This window comes from Protomyctophum bolini, assembly GCF_963924005.1.
Source record: "Protomyctophum bolini genome assembly, chromosome: 19".
Classification (NCBI taxonomy): domain Eukaryota; kingdom Metazoa; phylum Chordata; class Actinopteri; order Myctophiformes; family Myctophidae; genus Protomyctophum; species Protomyctophum bolini.
In genome coordinates this window covers 13,827,983-13,849,772 of record NC_137880.1, presented here as the reverse complement: position 1 = coordinate 13,849,772, position 21,790 = coordinate 13,827,983, and the positions used below count along the sequence as shown (strand labels likewise).

The following is a 21,790-nucleotide window of genomic DNA, read 5'->3' as shown; positions in this document are numbered from 1 at the left end:
AATAGCAGATCTACTAGACCTCGAGGTATCGCGTCCGCAACGCGTCGTGGGCTTGTGAATCTGCTATTTTTCCACCGTGGAAGTGTCTGTTCGTGTTCCACGTCCGGGTCATTCGTCCATAGTAATCCATGCTGCATTTTTTTCCAGCATGGCTCCCAAAAACAAGAAGCAGAAGGGAGATAAAAGGACTACAACAATGAAGAAATACGAGTTTAATGAACACGAAGTCGAGCCTGAAGAAGACGAGCATGACGATGAGGAGGACGAGGAAGCCGGAGGTTCAGCGCCAGCGGCTAAAACTAAAACACAACAGACAACTCAGAAAGATGACAACGAGCTGCGGATAGAGGACGTGATGCGATGGGGTGGAACTCAAGTAAAGACACTTCAAATCAAACAAAACACATTCATATAACAATATAACGCTCATTATTACATTGTCGTGACTCATGATTCTATTATTATGGGCTGGCTAATGTCTTCAGTGGAATGTGCATGGTTCTCTATGGTGTTTACTGTACAGAGATGACCTTTTGATTGATTGATTGATTGATTGTGCAAACTATTAATAAATAATCTATTAATCAATCAAAGTACAGAGGTACGATTATACAATGATGCTAACCACATAAAGCCCTGAGGGCTTGTTTCAATTGTGGTCCTGTACGTGCATTCAATTCTTCAAGACATAACCATCAACAGGAGCAGTAAAAGTACAGAAAACCTTTCACCACTTATTATTATTATTATTATAATACACAGGTTTTATGTATGTCTGTATATGTATATCTTTAACACAAATGAACACAACACAACGCATCGATAGAGTACAATAAATAAATGATCACTTTCACTGCAGCCTTTACTTTACATTACTTGTAACTGCAGGAGGCCACCAAAAAAGTTCCATAAATTATTTCCCTATAATTTGTCATCATGCGACAGCGTCACTCAAAAGTTGCAAAAAATAGGCGAACTACACAACACGTCACAATGCGAGCTTGCCTTGTATATCTATTTAGTTTTTTCAAATTTTGAAACATTTTGATTTAGAAACTGGTTAAGTGCGTCTGTATAAATATTGAAACGGTTGGCAGCTGTTGTTGTGAAACATGACGTTGTCCACACGGCTTCTTGCAGGCCGACTACGTGATGCTCGCCCACCTGAACGAGGACAACGAGAACGAGCTCGTCGACGGAGGAAAGAAGGTTGCCATTGACGACCTGGAGGACGGTGAGCTGGAGAAGTTCATCGCCAAGATCGGCATCCGCTCGTACGCCGAGGTGCAGATCATACCCGACGAACCCGAAGAGCCAGAGGACGGAGCTTCCCAGGTTAGAGCCGTCGTCCTAATCGGGAAACTTTATGGCTTTTGCCTTTATTTATTTTGTATAAAGGGATAGGTATACAGTAGGCTGACAGGAAATGTGGAGAGAGATGGGGGGGGGGTGACATGCAGTAAAGGCCGTCGGGATCGGGAGTCGAACCCGCTGCACACTACCAGACTGGATTACCAGCCAAGGTGTCCAGACGGCTACGCCAGCCGTCCGGGCCATAATCGGGAAACTTTAAGGCCTATTCATACTCTTAGGGGATGAGGTATGAATATAGGCCTTTAGTTGGGGTTTTTGACAGCACACAAAGTATTGAAGTATATTAGTTACATTTATGTTTTGCCTTTAGGCTTTGAAAATACAAATTGCAAAGGGCAGATATGAAAAGTTACTTAAATACAAAAGCTGTTACTGAAATACACAAAGTAATTACAGACAATGACCCCATTGTGATTTTGTATATCAGCTGTTGTTCCTAGTTTCGGGAATGTATTTAAAAAGGATATCAACTATTTTTTTAAATGCCCCAAAAGGGTAGGCTAGTTTAAAAGTGGACAACGTTGTGATACAGATGAACGGAGAAGATGCTAAGGATTATGCAAAACAATTGCGAGTAGCTCAAATAACAGCGACAGGTGATTAAGTACTAATGATAACTGTACTCCCAGGACACTGCTCAGACGGAAGACCAATCCTCCAAGGACGCCAACCAGAAGGAAAGCAAGAAGGCCAAAGCCAAGACAGATCCAGAGGCCAGTAAAGACGGCACACAAGAAGCCAACGACAAAAAGACAAAGAAGAATGCCAGGAAGAACGCCAAGCAGAGCGCCAGCGTGTTCGAGTTCCAGCCCAGACAGGTGAGGAAGAATCGTGCTACTACATGTAGTCAAGCTTTTGCCTAAATATATTCTGACATTTTGCATATTCAAGACACCTTTCCCCCAATAACTATTGTACTATTGTACCCATGATCTCATGTATTACATTTTTGCCTCAACACAATTAAATTGCTAATCGATACCTTTGACAATTCCTTGGACACAGTTCCTGTTGGTGAAGCCTGGCGGTAAATGGTACGACTTTGAGTACTCATCGGAGAGCACAGACTCCTCGGCGCCTCCTCAGGACGCCTCCGTGGTCAAGCAGTACAAAGATCTGGCCCTGCAGCTGTTTGAGGCCGAAGCCCAGCTGTACAAGACCCGCAAGAGCATGCAGAAGGGCGCCAACACGGCCTGGATGAAGTCGGTGGTCTCCACCGGAACGCTGCCTGACCGAATGGCGGCCATGACAGTGCTGATCCAGGACGCTCCCGTGCACACGCTGGAGCACGTGGAGAGCCTCGTCGGCATGGTGACCAAGAAGGCCAGCCGGCGGATGGGTAGGATTTCAGGGCTGGGGTAACGTTGGGGACTTTACCGACGTATTCTGTGGATCGATTCTGGTTCTTATCGATTCCCCGTTTCGGTTCCATAATAGTAGAGATGGGTATAGGTCAAATTTGTATTATTTTTAGCGTTAACTGAAGTAAATCGTATTTGCTGTTATGTACTAGCTGTGTATATCAGTAGTACCTGAAATGGAGCCAATGCTGAAACATTTGTTTTTAAAATGTACATCGATTGTCAACTTAAAGAAATGTTTTGCTGTTATTTTTATTTGAATCCTGAACGGTTTTGGACCTGGTTTCCACCCGACAGAGTCCATGCCTGGTAGTGGTAGCCAATAGCCATCAGCTTGGACTTGGACCCTAATGTCGACACCCATCCTCTACTCTAGGTATGATGGCCCTGGACACACTGCAGGAGCTGCTCCTGTCCGACCTGCTGCCGGAGAACCGCAAGCTGCGGCCCTTTGCCCAGCGGCCCTTCGACCAGGTGGAGGAGATGGCCAGCGGGAACCGGGACTCCCGCGACCGCCGACTCGTCCTCTGGTACTTCGAGGACCGGCTGAAGCGCCACATGGCCGAGTTTGTGACGGCGCTGGACGGGGTGGCGCGCGACACCGTGGCGGCCAACAAGGCCAAGGCCCTGGCCACTGCTCACAGGCTGCTGTGCAACCGCCCCGAACAGGAGAGGGCGCTGCTCATACAGGTGAAAATCTTCTGTTATTATTATTATTGTTATTTTTCTGTTTCTAATTGTTTGAATGCCTAATGTTTAGGTTAGGTTTGTAAAGCGCTTTGTGAGATCTCTCTGTGATAATCGCTAGATAAATAAATGTACTTACGTACAGGGGTACGATAAATAAATGTACTTACGTACAGGCTCCCCCTCTACACTAAATATCTTTACCGAAAATAGCAGACCTACAAGCTCTCAAGCTTGTACTAGATTCACTATTTTTGACGAATGTTCGCACGCCAGAATAGGGACACTATGGTTCACGTGATTAAGGAACCGAAACCAAAGAACTTTACTCTCGTGTTTGTTCTTGTATATCGTCTTTCAGGTGGAAACATCATCTCTTTCAGGTGGAAACATCAGATGTCCAAAAATGTTAACCTTTCGGGAATCAAATGGATCGACAAGCTCAAAACCTTCAAGCTTGTAGATCTGCTACTTTTGATGCTTTTGTGTGACCAAGTCTTTCTCTCTCTCGACAGGTGGTCAACAAAGTGGGGGACCCCGAGACTCAGAATGCGGCCAAGGCGTCGTACCTCCTGGAGACCCTGCTCCACGAGCACCCCAACATGAAGGGGGTGGTGTGCAGCGAGGTGGAGCGCCTCGTGTTCAGGCCCAACATCAGCCCCAAGGCCCAGTACTATGCCATCTGCTTCCTCAACCAGGTCCTGCTCACTTTGAATGAATAGATTATTTACTCGCTTATTGTCTCCACCAGGACGAAGGCAAGCTCCCCATGCCTTCGGCCTCGTGGAGACAATAAACGTATGTTTTTCACTCTGTCCGTGTGTCCGTCCGTCCTTCCTTCCGTCCGTCTGTTGCCAGCTAATCTCCGGCACAGTTGGCCCGATCCATGCCAAACTTTGCACACACACTCCCTGGATGCCAACGACGAACCTCTGCCCCAAATATTGCTCAACGACCTGTTATAGCGCCACCATGAGGCCGATTTAGGGAAAACGCATTTCTGTAGATTACTCGTACACATTTTATCCATACATCACACAATTTGGTATACACTATCTCCATAGTCATGTGATCAACACGCACCTTCCATCCTGATTGGCTAAGATTGGCTTCCAAAGCTCACATGATTGGTCCGTTTCGAACAAAATGGCACAAATCAAACTCTGTGTGCAATTTCCTTGAAATTATACACGCACATTTCCACTAGGCCGAGGACGACATGCCACTCATTTCTTTCCAAATCAGCCTCACGGTGGCGCTATAACAGGGCAATTCCTGTTTTACCTATAACTGACTCCCTAGAGGCCATGGAAAAACATTTTCCCTGCATCCCTCCACATCAGCTTGTTATAACGCCACCATGAGGCCGATTTCTGGAAAACATTGTTTACGTTAGTCGCACAGATTTCATCCAAATCTCACGCAAATCGGTACACATGATCTATAGTCATGTGATCAAGACGAGTCTGTTGGCTAAGATTGGCTTCCAAAGTTTTCAGGAGTGGCCCGTTGTGTACAAAATGCTGCACATGTCCTGCTCACCCAGAATTCTGTCCTCAGAGATGCTATGAGTCATCTGGCTCTGCATTTCCTCAACAAAATGAAGACAATTGTTGCAAAAAAAGTTTATATTACTCCTAAACATTTTGCCAAACATCACACACACTTATTCTTTTGATTTGTAATTGCGTTTTTGTACCGTATTTGTTGTTCCTCCCCGTTCAGGTGCTGCTCAGTCACGAGGAGGCGGAGCTGGCCACAAAGCTCATCTCCATGTACTTCTCCTTCTTCCGTGCCTGTGTCAAGAACAAGGACGTCAACTCCAAGATGCTGGGCGCGCTGCTGACTGGCGTCAACCGCGCCTATCCCTACACCAAGGCAGGCGACGACAAGGTAAACCTCCCAGACTAAATGATGTTATTTGAGATCCCTCCGCAAAATGAGTTAATGCAGCAGCATCAAAATCAGCCGATCCACAGGCTCACAACAAGGTATCGCATTACGACTTGTTGGGAGATCTGCTTCTTTGGCTATTTAAACTAGCAGTTGGATTAACTGTTGTTTAGGTGAAAGAGCAGTTGGATTAACTGTTGTTGTTTGTTTAGGTGAAGGAGCAGCTAGACACGCTGTTCAAGGTGGTCCACATGGTCCGTTTCAACACGGCGGTGCAGGCTCTCATGCTGCTGTTCCAGGCCATGGACGCTCAGCAGACCATCTCAGACCGCTACTATGTGGCTCTCTACAGGTACACTGGTGTCTGTTAGACTCAGCAGACCATCTCAGACCGCTACTATGTGGCTCTCTACAGGTAGACTGGTGTCTGTTAGACTCAGCAGACCATCTCAGACCGCTACTATGTGGCTCTCTACAGGTAGACTCAGACTGGTAGTCTACTACTAATACATAATCGTCTAATCACAATTATATCAGATAATCGGAAATAGCAGAGCACGTTGTAAGCATGTAGATCAGCTATTTCCGCTATTAAAATAATAATAATAAACCATTCTACATGGTGTTGATTGGAGTTCTCCACGGCCCTGAAAGTTAAGACCCGACCCGAACAGACCTGGATAGTGGCTGCACACATTTAATGATCTCGGGCCCCACCATACCATGTGCAGTGCGTCGAGATCCCAAAACAATATAGAAATGTCGGTGTAAAGTGTTATTTTTTCGGTGGTTTTTCAGGAAGCTTCTGGACCCGGGCCTGTGCGTGAGCTCCAGACAGAGCATGTTCCTCAACCTGCTCTACAAGTCCATGAAGGCGGACATCGTGCTGAGGAGGGTCAAGGCCTTCGTCAAGAGGCTGCTGCAGGTCAGCCAGGAGCAGAACGCCACCTTCGCCTGCGGCGCCCTCTTCCTGGTGTCAGAGGTCATGAGGAACAAGCCGGGACTCCGCCTCCTGCTGCAGGATAACAACACGGTAACCTCGCGCTACCAGACTTTCCACCTCGGAGGAAAGCCTGTTTTTTGTTCCAAACTGGCCCGTGTGATCCAGTCTATGATGTGGATACTGAAAAAAAGGGGGAAAAAAGAAAACGATTGTGGTTCCGATTTTTCGGTGCCGCGTTAAATAGCAGATCTACAAGCTCATAGCCTGCCACCGAGTGGCATGCTACGAGCTTGTAGGTCGTGAAAATATTTATTTCAGAAAACTGGAGGATTTCTATATATTTTTTTTTATTTCGACGTCAGGCCTAAATAGGTTAAATGCATCGAAACGAGTCCTGCCGCTCTCTCGATCCACTACCATTAAAAAAAGATTTGATTTTAAATTACCTCGTATTGACATTTAATGTATTCAATTCTCATTTGAAAGCTAGCTAGGGAAAGCATCCGTGTCATCTTAAAGCAGAAATAACATTAATTTTAAAACAGTTTTTAATATGTAATGTCATATTGTCTATGTTCCTCAAACTTATTTCTAATGGTTTGACCCTCAATCACCACTCTGATATAACCAGTCCAAGTAATTTCTTTCTGGACTTTGAAGCAGTTTTAGCTATAGTACCACAATGTCCTGAGGTGCAAATTATTTAATATTTAAGTCATTATAATACTGATGCTAGATAAACTCAGGCCTGTTTCCATTCCATACCAACTTGGAAAATCAACAATGGTGGACATTGTAAACAAAGTGGAAATGCGAATTTGGAACTGAAGACTGAAGAAGAGGAGGAATTATACAAAGTAGGGTGATACTGATGACATAATGCGTATGACCAAATCAGTTGAGCTGTTCCTGAGAGAAATTTCCATAAATGCCCCTATATGATGTGAAATCCTGACAGTTCAAAATTGCTTATTTGTGGGGATACTAAACACATAGGGGAGCCCAAAAAACACCAAAAATGTTATGTTATAGGTCCTTTAAACTAAAATTTCGGAAAATAGCAGATGTACAAGCTTACAGCTCAGCCTCACACTGCAAGTTTGTACATCTGCTATTTTTGGAAACTATTGAAAGTGTTAGATCTACTGATTTAGAAGGCATTCGTAGAATTGCCCTCAGATCTTAAAAACAACCATCAGGAGACTAAAGGGTAGATGAACGTATTTTCTTTAGTATCTCTTTAGTACATGTTTAGTACGTGTTTGTAACTTTGTATTTGTTGATACCCTACCCTTTGCCATTTTTGTGTTAAATTTGTATGCTTTGTTGAGGAATTGAATAAGTAGGACCCTAATGGAACATCCTGAGTTCTCAGATTGTCTCATCAATATGATTTTCTTCCCGTTGTAGGACGTCGAGGAGGAGGTGTTCAAAGACGCCGCTGACGACGATGACGACGAGGAGCGCTTTGTGGACGCCGACAAAGTCGAGGAAGGACAGAGTGCAGAACGGACCGCCGAAGGGCCCAGACCCGCGGCATCATGGGTACATCACCAGAACCTGGAGGGTAGGTGTGCTGTTAAGGCCATTCAATCTGGGAAAGTAGTGGAATTTTAGATAATAATAAAAATAATAAGACATAAGCAGTGAAATATGATTTCTGTCCTCTACAGTCTACATTAACATGTTGCTGTGAATGACCATTGTTTCTTTCTTACCAGGGAAGAAGTTGGAGACGTACGACCCTCATCACAGAAACCCTCTGTACTGTGGTGCTGACCGCTCCACACTGTGGGAGTTACAGCAGGTATACCGCAGTGTGTCTACGTAGATGGTGCACCATGTTTGCTACCTCTTCTTCTCTGTGCCTGACACGATGTCCTGCCAGTCTCCTCCTTCTCTCTCTGACCTCGTCTGCGAGCGGCGGGAGGCCCCGGCCCCCTAGAGAGGTCCATATTTCTGATGCGGTCCGCCCATTTGAGAATTTCGTGCTAGAAGGCTTTCTTACCTTTAGTTGTCATTGTTAGGTCCACACTTTTTGATTTAATATTTATTAACAGTTTGTAGAATTACAGTACATTTCAAGCACAAACTCAATACAGAGACTGTTAACTGTGAGTGGACGACCCAATTAAGCATTACACTTGTTTACAACAGGGTCCACATTGTTCAATTCATCAAAACATTTAGAGACATACAAATAGACACTTCTATGTAGTTAAAGAACAAATCAGGAATTCATCATATAGGAAGCAAAAAGGGAAAAGATACATATACAGTGAGGGGAAAGGGGGGGGGATTCAGATTTTACAGAGGCCAGTTTCGAATTGCAGCCATCCGTAGGTGCCCTTTGAGAGCGGTCCACGTGTCATTTTGTGCAAAAGCGCAATATTAGCCATTTCCCCTACCCCACCATAAGCCCACTACACAGTACTAGTATGTGTAGTGTTTCATTTTACTGCATAGTAACGCCGTTGCTGTGTTCCAGCCGTAAAGCAGGAAGTCTCGTCTATCGCAAGACTTCACAAGCTCCAGTTTTTGCACAAAATGACACCTGGACCACTTTGGTGTGGACCTAACAACACCAACATTATTATTATCTTTTGTAGTCAAGGGTGCCCGGACAAATGCCGGCGGCCCAGCCCTGCATTCTTGTGTATATATCTTTGGTATTTGTTGGTCAAACTAATTTGGCAGAATGGTAGAAATGTTGTTTGCAGATGAGGTCTGGTTGACATAATTAGTTTGTTTTATTTTATCATCACAATATATCTATATTTTACCTTCTTCACATGTAAATGTATCGTTTCTCTCATGTGCTGTTCTGTCTGTCTGTCTGTCTCTCTTCCAGCTCTCAGCACATTACCACCCCTCAGTGTCTCTGTTTGCCAAGACCATCATACAGGTATGGTTTGCGGGTGATAAACGGACGCTCTTGGACTTGGACAATTAAAATGCAGAGATTCCCATAACATCCCATGTGGAATTTCGTCATTTTAGCGGCCAAGGCCACTTTGGTGTTTTTTTTAAACAAATGCCAAAGTCAGTCTGGGGGAGTTAAGGGCCGATTCATACTCTTATTTTACCGCTGTTTCGGCGCTGTAGTGCCTAAATTATTTCGGCTCGTCAGAAATTTTCAGTAGCACCGAAGAGCCGCCTTTAGGACGGTACCCGCCCCCCCGAACCTCAAATGACGTCACATTGTAGGCTCTACAGAGCCGAACCGACTTTTATTCGGCTCTAAAATGGGAGTATGAATCGGCCCTAAGAATTCACAATCTCAACAGACACTGGTGTCTAAAAAACATATCGTCAATGCAGTCAATGTGTTTTAAGGAATTTGTTTGTCGGCGACAGTCCTACTGTTCTCCTAGACCTGGATGTGTGTGTGTTTGTGTTGTGCAGGGAGAACTGATCCAGTACTCTGGAGATCCGCTGCAGGATTTCACTCTGATCCGCTTCCTGGACCGTTTCGTCTTCAGGAACCCCAAGCAAGCCAAAGGAAAACGTAATTATACTTCTAACTTAATGTTCTTAGTGGTGTATATTTGTATAAGTTGGAGGGGGGGGGGTTGTCTGCAATCGTTTGACATTTTATCGTTGTCATTGTTTTTAAATGTGCATCTCTTTTCTTGACTTGAAATGTAAAGTGTTGCAAATAAAATGTATTATTATAACAATTTCACATTCTTTTGAAGATTTTCATTTAAAGTATGACATGCCCAAAACAGTGACACAAATTGACTTTGTTGCATTTACCTCCTCAGAAAACACAGACACCACAGTGATGCAACCCAAACAGAAGATGTTTGGGTTGAACAACGTCCGCGCTCTGGCAGGTGAGTTCATGGAGTGAGTGTGATGATTAAATCTGCACGAGACAATGTGATATTTAGTAAAAGTATAATTTTAGACGTGCGTTCAAAAACTGGTTTAGCATTTTGATTGAGATATAACCACTTAAACCCTCACGTTGTTGACCGGAGTCCCCCAGGGCTCTGTACTCTGTCCTCTTATTTTGACGGTAGAAAATCGCCCATATGCACGCTCACAATGTGACACGTTGTGAGCTTGTAGGAATGTAGGTGGACCATTTTTGCCACATTTTGGCCTATATTGCGTTCATGTGGTTAAAGGATGTCTGCCTGTTTTCCAGTGAACTGCGAGGCGTTTCTGTCTAAAGACGAGAGTCAGATCCCTGTGGACGAGATCTTCTTCCACCGGTGAGACTGGACACACTCTTAGATTGTATTTGTAACTATATGTATCAGACGTTTTTCAGAAAAAACTCTTAGGATTTAGAACATTTAGGACACAAATAGCAGATATACAAGCTCACAGCACGCCACTTTGTGCTGTGCTGCGAGGTTGTACATTGCTATTTTTGAACATTTAAAAAGGTTATGTGCATGCATAAAGTGAGTGGCACATTGAGTGGCAAAGTGAGCTTAATGTTGTTTAATGCAATCAGATTATTATTCTTTTCGTAGAATCGGCCTCAGGTATTAATGGGTTAACACACCGACACTTGAGCCCCGAGGGCACAGCCTACTTTCTTATTGAGACGGGACGTCTACGTTTCTTTATTGTAGTTTTGACCTCTGTGACCTCTGGCAGGTTCTTTAAGAAGCAGGAGAAGGAGAAGCAGAAGCGTCGACCCAAGAGACAGGAGGACGAGGAGAGCGTTGAAGACGTGGACGATGACGAGTTTGAGAGAATCCTGGGTGAGTACTGTGACTCAAAGCACTGGTTTTCAACCTTTTTTCATATCGAGGTCCATTATTTATCCGGCATTTGAGCCAAAGACCACCAATTTGACGAGATTTAGCGCCTCACTAAACTAGAATATTTTGTTATCGTTGGATAAGATTTTGTCCATAATTCCATGCTGTATTGATGTGGTACCATAGGAGAGATAACAGGCAAACGTTGATCAAAATAACAATTATTCTACGGTCTCTATTGTGTAGACTTCTTGTAAGTAATGCAAATAATTAACAATAAATTTAACTCTTGAGATTTAAAGATCTATAAGGGTCCATTTGGTTACCAACTCTCCATTTAGCTGGTACCACCTGGAACCCCGGACCCCTCAAGGACCACATTTTACAAGTAAAAGTCTGGAATAAAAAAAATGCAGAATGTCCCATTTCACAAGTTTTCAAATAAATATATAAATATCATCAGCCTCTGGAGTAGAGTGGTGGTGTTTACCTGCAGAAAAGATGGTAGCACTCACCAAAAAACAGATATACAAGCTAACAAGGTTTGTAGATCTGTTCTGTTTGGAGAGCGCCGAGCGGTACTATCATGCTAGAGACTACAAAGTTTCTGCTCGCTGGAAGGAGGGTGTGAGAATAAACATGTCTTGTCTTGTGTTTGCACTCAGACGCCGCTGAAGGAGATGATTTGTTCATTGATCTACCGGTTGATGACCTGGACTTTGCTGGGTAAGAACTGATTCACAACTCTGACTTTAACGCTAAATGGTAAAAGAAAAACGGTGCATTAAAGCGCTTTACAGTGTGCATTTACATTCACCGATTCACACATGCATTCACACTCGTCTCCAGCAGCGGATTAAACCATGCAAGGCACCAACCTGCTCATTGGGAGCGGTTAGGGCCGGGGTTCAGTGTCACTTCGACTCCAACATGTATTTTCGGTTTTCTCTCTACATTAAATATTGTGAGTGTGTTTGTAACAATCAGCCTTTTACCTTGAAAGCATATCTATTAATTAACTAAAGGAAAAACAACGGAATCGACGTGTTTTTAGCTGAATGCTTTTTATATTGAAGCCACATAAAAGTTATAATTGACACGACAAATGGAAATAAGATAAACTTGGTTTTTCAATAGGCTACTGTCCCTATATCTTTCCCTACTGAACAAAATAAATAAGCAAATCAACAATCCACAATTAATTCAGACGTTCTGCTTCTTAGCGTGCTCCCGGGAAAAAATTAGTTCCTTAGTTCCACACGAAACGGCCCAAAGAATAGCGCACGTTCAGGGTACCTCTTTTATGTTTGTAATCCAAAAGAACAAGACGCTTGGAATTAACTCACCGGCAGCAGCTGCGTCATATTCCACTGACTGTGTGAATGCCTCCAGCGCTTGAAATCCGGCAGCAGCAACCAAACGTTCCTTTTCCGCTGGGCTCGATAGTTCTTGCTTCTTGGCTGCAGATTACCTTTTAGCATAATACACTTTTATTTTATTTTATTTCTCCCTAACGTAACACTGGCACCTGGGAGACGACCTCTTCATCCACCCGTTCACACTAGTACACAGGTTGTTTGTTCCCCCATACCACACCCTCTATTTGTAAAGTTGGGCTGGCATCAATCACTCAATCACCCTGGTAATCAGACCCATTACCCCTCACATGAACTGGGAATGTTCATATTGACTTTAACGTCACTTCAGTTTTCCACATGTACATGTATCACTCGTATACAATAACATGCATAGGTCAAGCAGATAAACATAATAATATAATGTGCATTTGTCCCAGGTTTTCTCTCCAAATATGAAACCTGGGTGATTAATATGCTCTCATGTGATCAGTGACATGAAGAGCGGTACATTATAGCAGTTATTCAAATTGTTAACGTGCTCTCATGTGATGTTCTGGTCAGTGACGTGAAGAGCAGCAAAGGGAAGAAGAAGCAGGGCTCGGAGGCAGACTCTGATGACTCTGACGTGGACATGGATGAGGACCTGGACGACGAGGAGGTGTCTCTGGGCAGCATGGACGAGGAGGACTTTGGAGACGAGCTGGAGGAGGAGGGAGGAACCTTCATGGGCCCCGGGGGAAATGATGACGATGACGATGATGATGAGAGTATGGATCATCAAATACTACTGTTAAGACAAGTGGTTCTCAAACCTTTCTTTTTATATATTTCAAGGACCCACATAACTCTGAGAGTTACAGACCCGTAAGGGTCCATTTTTATACTCTCAGAGATACAGGACAGTAAGGCCCTCATTTATCAACCGTGCGTACGCCAAAATATGGGTGCACGCCGAAATTGCCGACATTTTTGACATTTACCATTTCCGCCAACGCTTGAAATTGAACGTGACAACGTTGAAAATCCACGTTTGCTCCTCAGCTGGCGTACGCATTTTTTTCTTTCTTACACAAGCGGAGCAGCCTTGTCTGAACTGCTGACACTGTCACAGGCATCTAAACATATGTTTTCACTCCTAAAATGTTAATATAAAAAACAAAAGAGAGATTTCCAACTTTACAAGTAATTAAAATCGCGCAATTAAAAACAATATAACATGTTTACAATGTATTAGTTTGTGCTTAATCAAACACTTGTTATGCGAGCGCACTTGTGAGATGATTTTGGAGCGCATGCGGACGCGGTGATGCGGCATATGCGATTATGATATTATTATTTTTTTAAAGGCATGAATGGACTGCACGCCTTTATTTCCAAGTGACAATGACAAGCATACAATACAGCTTGCCTATTTGTAGTAAGTACTAGCAGGGTATAGGCGTAAGGGGCTTAATCATTCACCATTTATAAGTGCTTAGACAGTTTTGACAGTTCAGATAAAAGCGACATCATTTTCGGGGGTCGGGAGGACGGGACCGCGGCGTGCGTCGCCAACACATACCAGCGCAAGCGGCAAGCCTTCATCCATATGTTTATGATTCGTTCATCAATGATCAAATCACTACATAAACGTTGATTGTGAGCTGCCTTGACGACATGATAGCCTATCTCTCATGCAGGCATGTCACCCACAGGACTTTAATATCACAGCAGTGCGCAGTATCACGCCTTCGCCGTGCACTGCGCACGAATGGGTAAAATTAATATAGGCCAGCCTACAAACTAATTCCATTCATGGCGATGCGATGTCGATGTGTCATGTATATGCGTGCATGCGTGGACATGACAGCAAAGCAAGCGAGGTGAGAGGAAAACAGACAGGGTAGGCCTACAACTTTATTTAATTCATGCAGGTGTTCGTTCTTTATTTAACAAGACACCAGTGGGCTTGCAAGTTGCGTGTGCTTCTGCGTGTGTGTGTGTGTGTGTGTGTGTGTGTGTGTGAGAGAGAGGTGCGTGAGGCGGGCAAGGCACGGGAGAAACCTTTTTTCTATAGTAAAAACTTGTTTCCATGGTTCCCACAGGTCGTAATTCATGTGTTCAGTCGCAAAAACGAGGGCGAGGCTTGATTTCATAGGGCGTGCCAGATAGATTTCAGCCGTCACATTTATTAACGTCAGGACGAAATTAAGGAAGGATCAGCTGTTTGCGATCACTTTATAAATGCCGTGGCGACGTGGGTGTACTACGAAACCTGCACTCGAATCTGTGGCAGATTTTACACTCGATTGATAAATGAGGGCCTATGGGTCCATTTGGTACCATTTCTATACTGTCAGACCTGTAAGTGTTTTTAACTTCAAGGACCCCCATAACGCTTGATATTTCCATTCGTACACGTCTGCCCATGTCCCCACTTTGAGAACCAAAGCAAAAATAAATGGTTGCCATGTTAACCCTGGCTTCCCTAAAAATGTTTTAACAGCTAACAAAAGAGACAGATATTTGCGGGAATTTATTATACAGAGGAGACAATCTCCCTCATTTGAATCTATCATTCATCAATCAATAGTTGTGTAAGCCACACGTACATCATATCAATAATCCCATAAATCTGCATACTGATTGGTTTATTTGCTTGTGTGTTCTCTCCTCTCAGTACCAGAGCTTGATGAAGATGATGGTGGTTTTGATGGTAAGTTATTCTTACTCTCTCATCACACCCAGCCAGTAGTGACATATTTATTCTTCTAGCGATTTTGTCAGCCTTCTGATTGGTCACCGACTAGCAGGTTCTTTCTGCCTTGTTCTACCCTGGTTCCGCCTTATGGTTGTTTATGGGGAATTTGCTAAAACATTGAAAAACATAATTCATGCCTAGTCACTCTACTGAACCTGAGATGTTCCTTTTTACTGAAACCAAGTAGGCAGGAACTGGGGGTGGCAATGAAGGACCGGGAAGTCTGGCGTAGCATTGTGGAATACACTGAATTTCAATGCGAAGCAACTAAAAGACGCTTTGTCCAACCAAGAAACGGCAACGAATGGGTGTAAAGAGGGGCACAACCACGGGTGGAACTTGGCAAAGGCCGTTGGAAACCAAACGCTTAAGCCCAAACCACACCAAAGGGTCGGGTCGAGACAAAACTGTTATTAAGGTAAACCACACCAAGGCAACTCATTGAGTTGCATTGTTGTGTTTGACCTTAAAAACCGTACACCTAAAAAAAACACTGTACAGAATGCAGAATCAATTAAAAACATTTAAGAACCACTGGTTTATACACACAGTATTTCACATCACTGCACACATTGATAGTTTTAGAATATGTAAATATATATGTTTACATGTATGCCTCATTCTTCAGAGTCTGACGTAGAGGAGGAACCGGAGCTGCCGTCCCGCTCGAAGAAGACCAAGAGGAAGATCACAGAAGATCTGGACATCTCCGGATCCATAGGTTTGTTCAGTGATACGCAACCTTTTTTCATTTCAAAGACTCCCAGCTTGATATGTATTTGTTCAGTCGACCCCCATTTGATTAAAAAAAGGTATCTGGGACCCTGACATCATCACTGTTTATTTAACTCTGAGAGTGTACTACAAATGTTTCCATTTGTACACGATGTCAAGAACCAGTCGTTTACCAACTTTATTAATACACATTCATGGCTATATTATTTACTGACATTTAAAGTTTGTTGCTACTTGCTACAGTTGATGAGTAACGCTCCATCCTACCATGTAGGTTCTAAACTAGAGAAGACAAAGAAATTAAAGAAAGCAAAGAAGGACGACGTCACTATGTTTGCTTCTGCTGAGGAGGTAAGATTGTTATAATAATGTACATTAACTATATTCACATTGTCAGCACAAATTCGAGTTTTGGCCTATTCAGATTGGTTTTGTCAACAGCAAGAAACCAACATGGAAACAGATTTGTGCTCGTCAGATGTGAACCACATTCCTAGGTAGTTTAAAATGTGATTCTAATTGGATTTTTACAGATGTCTCACACTGTAGCCTGATTTATACTTTATACTCATACGTTGTATAAGGAGTTATGGTGTTGCTTGCCAAGAATAGCCGTTCTGCAAGCTCACAAGCTGTCTGAATACACAAATCCATTCTGATCACTTCCAAAACTTTTGTTTTGTGTGACTCTCTTTATATGATGAAGTAGCTTAGTAGGGCATTAATATTTAGGGCAAAGTATAAAAGTTTCTGTCCGAAGGTAACAGTGCGGACAGTCAGTCTTAAAGATCAGGTTTGAAGAACACATCAGATTTGCCTGCAGTCTGAACATGGCCTTGCTGGTGTTGGGGATCTGATTTTTAACAAATTACAATTTAGGCATTTAGCAGACGCTCTTATCTAGAACGACTTGCAATAAGCATCATAATCACCTTTATTTCAACTCTGAGTACAGTCGAGGGGCGGGCCCTCATTTTCAATATAGCCGAGATGCAGCAAGGTAAATACATACTGTACGTCAAATGCAGAGACAGTGTAGTGCCTCAGTAAACTGGAATCACAGGCAAACTAGGTGTCAGTCGAAACAAACTATCAAAACAATCATCTGTACATTGACACCTGGTTGTGAATTTTTGTTCCAGTTTGGTTCCATGCTGGATGAGAATGCTGGCTCCACGTTTGACAGCACCGGTATGAATGCCATGGCCAACACAGACAAAGCAGGTAAGAAACACTTAACTGAACAATAGTTTTCGTCAATGGCAGTTAATACTGCCATTGACCTTTAAAAATGTACTTCAAAGATTTGGATTGGTTTAAGTTTTCTCAGTCACCATGACTGATTTCAGATATTTCTTTAAGATGAAAGGGTATTAGAATACCGTATGTCAAACTAGCAATATCATACATTAAATTGATGTTCAGAAGCATCTTCCATAAAACCATAATGATCTGATATTCGTTTAATCAATTATTTGATTAAATTGAAAAAGTAAATCAATAGAATAATCACTGCAGCTCTAGTGAAGATCTGGTTACTAAAACAATACTAACACAATCATCTGTAATGTTTTTATTCAGTGAGCTAGATGCTAGCCAGGTACAACATCTTCTCAACAGAGAGAGAGAACGCCCTTTTGGGTGATGAACCCATTCTGTTGGGTCCATCGTAGAGTTCTCAAACTCTCTTGACCTCAACTCTCCCCATCTGGTTGTGTCTTCCCACAGGGGTGAAGCAGCTCAAGTGGGAGGCTCAGAGGGACGACTGGGTCCACGGCAGAGACGCCAAGACCCTGCGACGGAAAAAAAGCTCCTTCAACAAGAGGAAGATGGCTGGCTTGACCACCATGTTTGGCCAGGCCAAGGCCAAAGGAAGGACTTTCAAGAAGAAAAAATAAAACACTGGGAGATTTTCACGTGTTTTTTTTCAAGTTACGTTTTGTTCGTCTCCATACGCTGACCGCTCTTCAGTCGTTTTTGGTGGCCCACGTCTCGTGGTCTCTCTCCCGGACCCCGTAGACCCCTGCGTACTCGTTGGACTTGTAATACGCTGGAGGAGAGACAGTGGACTGTTAGGGGACATTTGTTTTCTGTGACACAAGAGGGTAATCACTTAAAAAAAGATTGCATCCGTATTTTGGGCATGTTTAAAGCCTAAACGTTTCTTTTTCTATTGAAAATTCAACAGATCAACAAGGGGAGCTATAGCGCATCGCATTGTGAGCTTGTGGATCAGCTATTAATTATATAGGGTTAAATGGTTAGGCTAATAGTACATTGATACAAGAGTGTATTCAAAGTGTATGTGCTGTTTCAGTTTGCCAGATGCCATTAAAGGGGAATACCACTCATTTTCAACACTTTACTGTCATTAATATACCTTAGTTGCGTGGAATTAATAAAAGTCCCCCCATTCTGTGTTGCTTAGAACTGGAGGTCTGAAAAATATCACTAACAATATGAAGTACATCTCAGTGACATCAAAGATGTACTTCATAATTTCTTTTCAGACCTCCAGGTCTAGGCAACACAAGATGGGGGGAAGGTATATTAATGACATAGTAAAATGTTGAAAATTAGTGGTATTCCCCTTTAAGAATGGATAAGTAAAACTATTTAAAGCTACACCATGTACCATTTTGTCTGAATAATAAAATGTTATTTTGATCAACCTGTATGGTACAGTATGTTAAACTAACTTCACCCATTTTCAACCTATCTTCGTATAATTGGTCCTCATTCATGCTTATTATAAGGTACGTTATAAGGTATGTTGTCTACTCGGTCTGTCTCAAACAAGGGCTGTGGAGAGTTCAGAAACCTGCCTACCAGTGACATCATCTATGGGGGAATCCAAGCTAATAGAAACAGCAGGCTTTCTATTCCTGGAAAGTTCTCGTGTTAATAAATATATGTTTTTAATCTCGTTAGGAAATACAAAAGCCTGCCTAATGAAGCGTCCACACACCCCTACTCTGAGAAGAATAAAATGGCACCATATGAGCGTTTGAGGACCTATTACCGCTATATGAAGATGGATGATAATCAGACACAGATTGATTTGAGCATTTCATTAGACGGTCTGTTGAGTTCAGGTCCAATCAAAACAGGCTGCTGAAAGCAGTTATTGGCCAATCACTGCCCATCCATTCACACGGGCAGATGTGTTTGATTCATCGAATAATTAAAAATGGTGTTTAATTGTATACTGTATTAACCAGATAATAAGCACTATTACATACTTCCATCCTGAACTTTTTGCCTATGACATGCCCAATATATGGATCGGTTATTGATTGATTATTGTATTAAATGATCAAGTTGTTTTTCATACTTGATTAAACGGGTTAGTATGTTTAATTGTTGTACCTCTACAACATATTACGTACCGTATACATAATACAAAGACATTAGGGGAGAACCGCATGCATGTTTCATACCTTCTAGAATGGATGGAAACCTTCGGTTCATGGTGCTTCTGAAATCTGTGGCAGAGGAGACCGTGGGAGCTCTCAGTGTACAGGATATGATGTCAATTGAGCTCTATTAACGTAACATAAGGGCTGGGAATGGGATCCATTTTGGATTTTAACAATTCCAGTTCCCTCTTAAAAAGGTCAGATTCCTTAAGGTTTCCCTTAACCATTCCTATATATTTAAAACGGATAAATATTGAATTTGGGCCTTTGTCATAATGTTTGATAAACTATCAAATTCAATCATATTTAATTTACATACAGTATTATTGTAGTGGTTCTCAAAGGCCCCTTTTCCACCAAAATAACTTAGAAATGGTTCCGTTTTAGATTATTGGAACCATGGTGCTTTCACAGAACCGGCCGCAAACCGGTTCCCGGTTCAGAGCAATCAATTCATTTTCAGTGGAATCACTCTGAACCGCTTCAAAATGATGACGGGGGGAAAAAGAAACGGCGGAAACCGTTCCAAATCCTGGGATCCGGATCCCAACCCTGATTATGTTTCCTTAGTAAACATTGTAATTTTCTACCTTGCCTCGTGTTCATCATGTAGAACAGACCGTACGCTCCAAACACCCCCAGCAGCTCCACAACGATCACTCCTTTAAACAGCTTCTTGGCCAAAGGCTCCAGTGGTTTGGAAGGCATCTGAAACACACAAATATATCTGAGGAGTCAGGACCCTTTTCCACTTGGGTTGGACCAGTTGGGTTCTTTTTTCCCCCCCGCCTAACATTGAACCGACGAGCTCAGTGGCCTTGTGGTTAGACTGTCCGTCCTGAGACTGGGAGGTTGGGGTTCGATCCCCGGCCGGTGGCCGGGTCATACCAAAGAATATAAAAATGGGACCCAGTGCCTCCATGCTTGGCACACAGCATCAAGGGTTGGATTGAGGTCCCTGCGACATACTAGCGTCATGTCCGCTACTTGCTTAAAGGGACATTTCACCCTTTTTGCAACCAGATCTTATTTAATGATGTTTGGGAGACAAGAAACACTTTCCTGGGGTTTTTATGTGGGTATTTTAGAAATTTTAGTATTTCACTGGGCTCACTTCCTTCCTGGACTACAATTCCCATAATGCTTTGGTGCACTGGTCCTCCTTGTGGATAGGGGGAGGGCTGTCTTACTGAGACAACATGTATTCCAGGAAGTAAGTGAGCCCAGTGTCCATGACATCATGGCCACCTCACACCCGTGTGAAGTGAGTGGTGCAACTCCGTGTGGGGGTCCCCGGAAATTCCAGACCCCTGGGTGTGCCAGTGTTCTGTACTGGCACACCCGAAATCATCATAGGCCTATATATATACAGTTAATATGTGTGTGTGTGTGTGTGTGTGTGTGTGTGTGTGTGTGTGTGTGTGTGTTAGGTGGTTGTGCACAGGTGGTGAAAAACAACCATGCTGTTTAACGTCGTTTAATACAAGCAGATCGCAAAAGCAAATTGGATGAATGGGGAGTCAATGGAGGGTATTGCAACTCTACAGTAGATTCATCAAATTATAAAAACAAATTGCAAATTGCAGCTATAGGGGACCCCGTGAGAGCATCTTCTCAGTTTGAGAACCACTGACTGTTCTTAAAATAATGCTATAAGATTCAAACATTTGCATTTTATTGGTAAACTTGAGTTACAGAACTTAAAGGGTCCATTTGGACCCATGGTGGGCCCAAGGACCAGGAGTTGAGAAACAGCTGTGGCTTTACACAATATTTAACTTTGCAATAAATTGAAGTAGATAGGATATTCATTAAGGGACATCAGGTGTTCATTAACCTTTGTTTTAATTTTAATGTAAAGCACTTTGAACTGCATTCAGGCCTGTAATGTGTATTATTATTTTTATTATTTTCTTTTATTATTATTATTATTATTATTGCTGATTGCAAATTAAAACCACTGTCAGAATGATATATGAATCAGAAGCATTAGAGCTACTATGGACCAGAGCTATGTCAGAATGCTTCTATAATACAAGGTCACTTTAAAAAGCTCTTCGAAAAAACAGCCGCACAAACAAACTTTAAACGTGTAAGTGTAAAGCCTACCTTCCGTTCAGTTCAGTTCACAACAAACGCGACAAAACAATGAAAAAAATATAATATTTATAGAGAAACGTTCTGTTGTTTGAAACATCAATTTCAGTGGAGATGAGTATAGTATTTCCGCAGTACGGATGCTCAGCAGGGACACACTAGCCTGGTGAAACCACTCCCCCTGCTGGACAACATGAAATGATACATTTTATTATACAAAATAACATGAATTACAATGTAACACTACAAGGGTCAAGGGACACGCTAGAATCCGACGGTAGGAAAATAAAAGGGGGGCAACTTGAACCACTTGAACTTGACTCTAACTAGAAATAAGTTACCAGATATAGGAAAACAACCCACAAGAAGCAACTATAGAACTAGGCCACATGAGCACTTTAAACCTATGTAAATATACATCGGATATTTGAAATTATTATTATCTATTAGGCCTATTAT

General features: G+C 42.7%; 2 protein-coding genes across 3 annotated transcripts; one reads left to right on the top strand and one right to left on the bottom strand.

Annotated features, from left to right (window-relative positions):
• Positions 1–134: 134 nt before the first annotated feature.
• Positions 135–17,713, top strand: cebpz (CCAAT enhancer binding protein zeta; the record flags this gene model as incomplete). The annotated part of the gene is made up of 23 exons (XM_080791691.1): positions 135–376; positions 1,141–1,335; positions 2,004–2,192; positions 2,380–2,713; positions 3,112–3,425; positions 3,938–4,120; positions 5,148–5,315; positions 5,528–5,667; positions 6,114–6,348; positions 7,669–7,825; positions 7,980–8,065; positions 9,110–9,163; positions 9,664–9,766; positions 10,026–10,097; positions 10,415–10,481; positions 10,876–10,982; positions 11,648–11,708; positions 12,902–13,107; positions 15,000–15,035; positions 15,709–15,801; positions 16,090–16,166; positions 16,958–17,039; positions 17,544–17,713. Exons 1-23 carry the CDS (start codon positions 149–151, stop codon positions 17,711–17,713), a joined length of 3,357 nt encoding a protein of 1,118 aa, XP_080647817.1. The 5' UTR covers positions 135–148.
• On the bottom strand, positions 17,386–21,475 carry LOC308334827 (protein CEBPZOS-like). Of its 2 annotated transcripts, XM_080791693.1 has the most exons (5): positions 21,344–21,475; positions 19,825–19,942; positions 19,256–19,300; positions 17,752–17,865; positions 17,386–17,608 (listed from the first exon to the last, which is right to left on the bottom strand). In XM_080791693.1, exons 2-4 carry the CDS (start codon positions 19,940–19,942, stop codon positions 17,783–17,785), a joined length of 246 nt encoding a protein of 81 aa, XP_080647819.1. In that variant the 5' UTR covers positions 21,344–21,475; the 3' UTR covers positions 17,386–17,608; positions 17,752–17,782. The 2 variants fall into 2 exon arrangements, with proteins under 2 accessions (XP_080647819.1, XP_080647818.1); XM_080791692.1 differs by lacking the exon at positions 17,386–17,608 and having other exon boundaries at positions 17,733–17,865.
• Between the last annotated feature and the right edge of the window lie 315 nt (positions 21,476–21,790).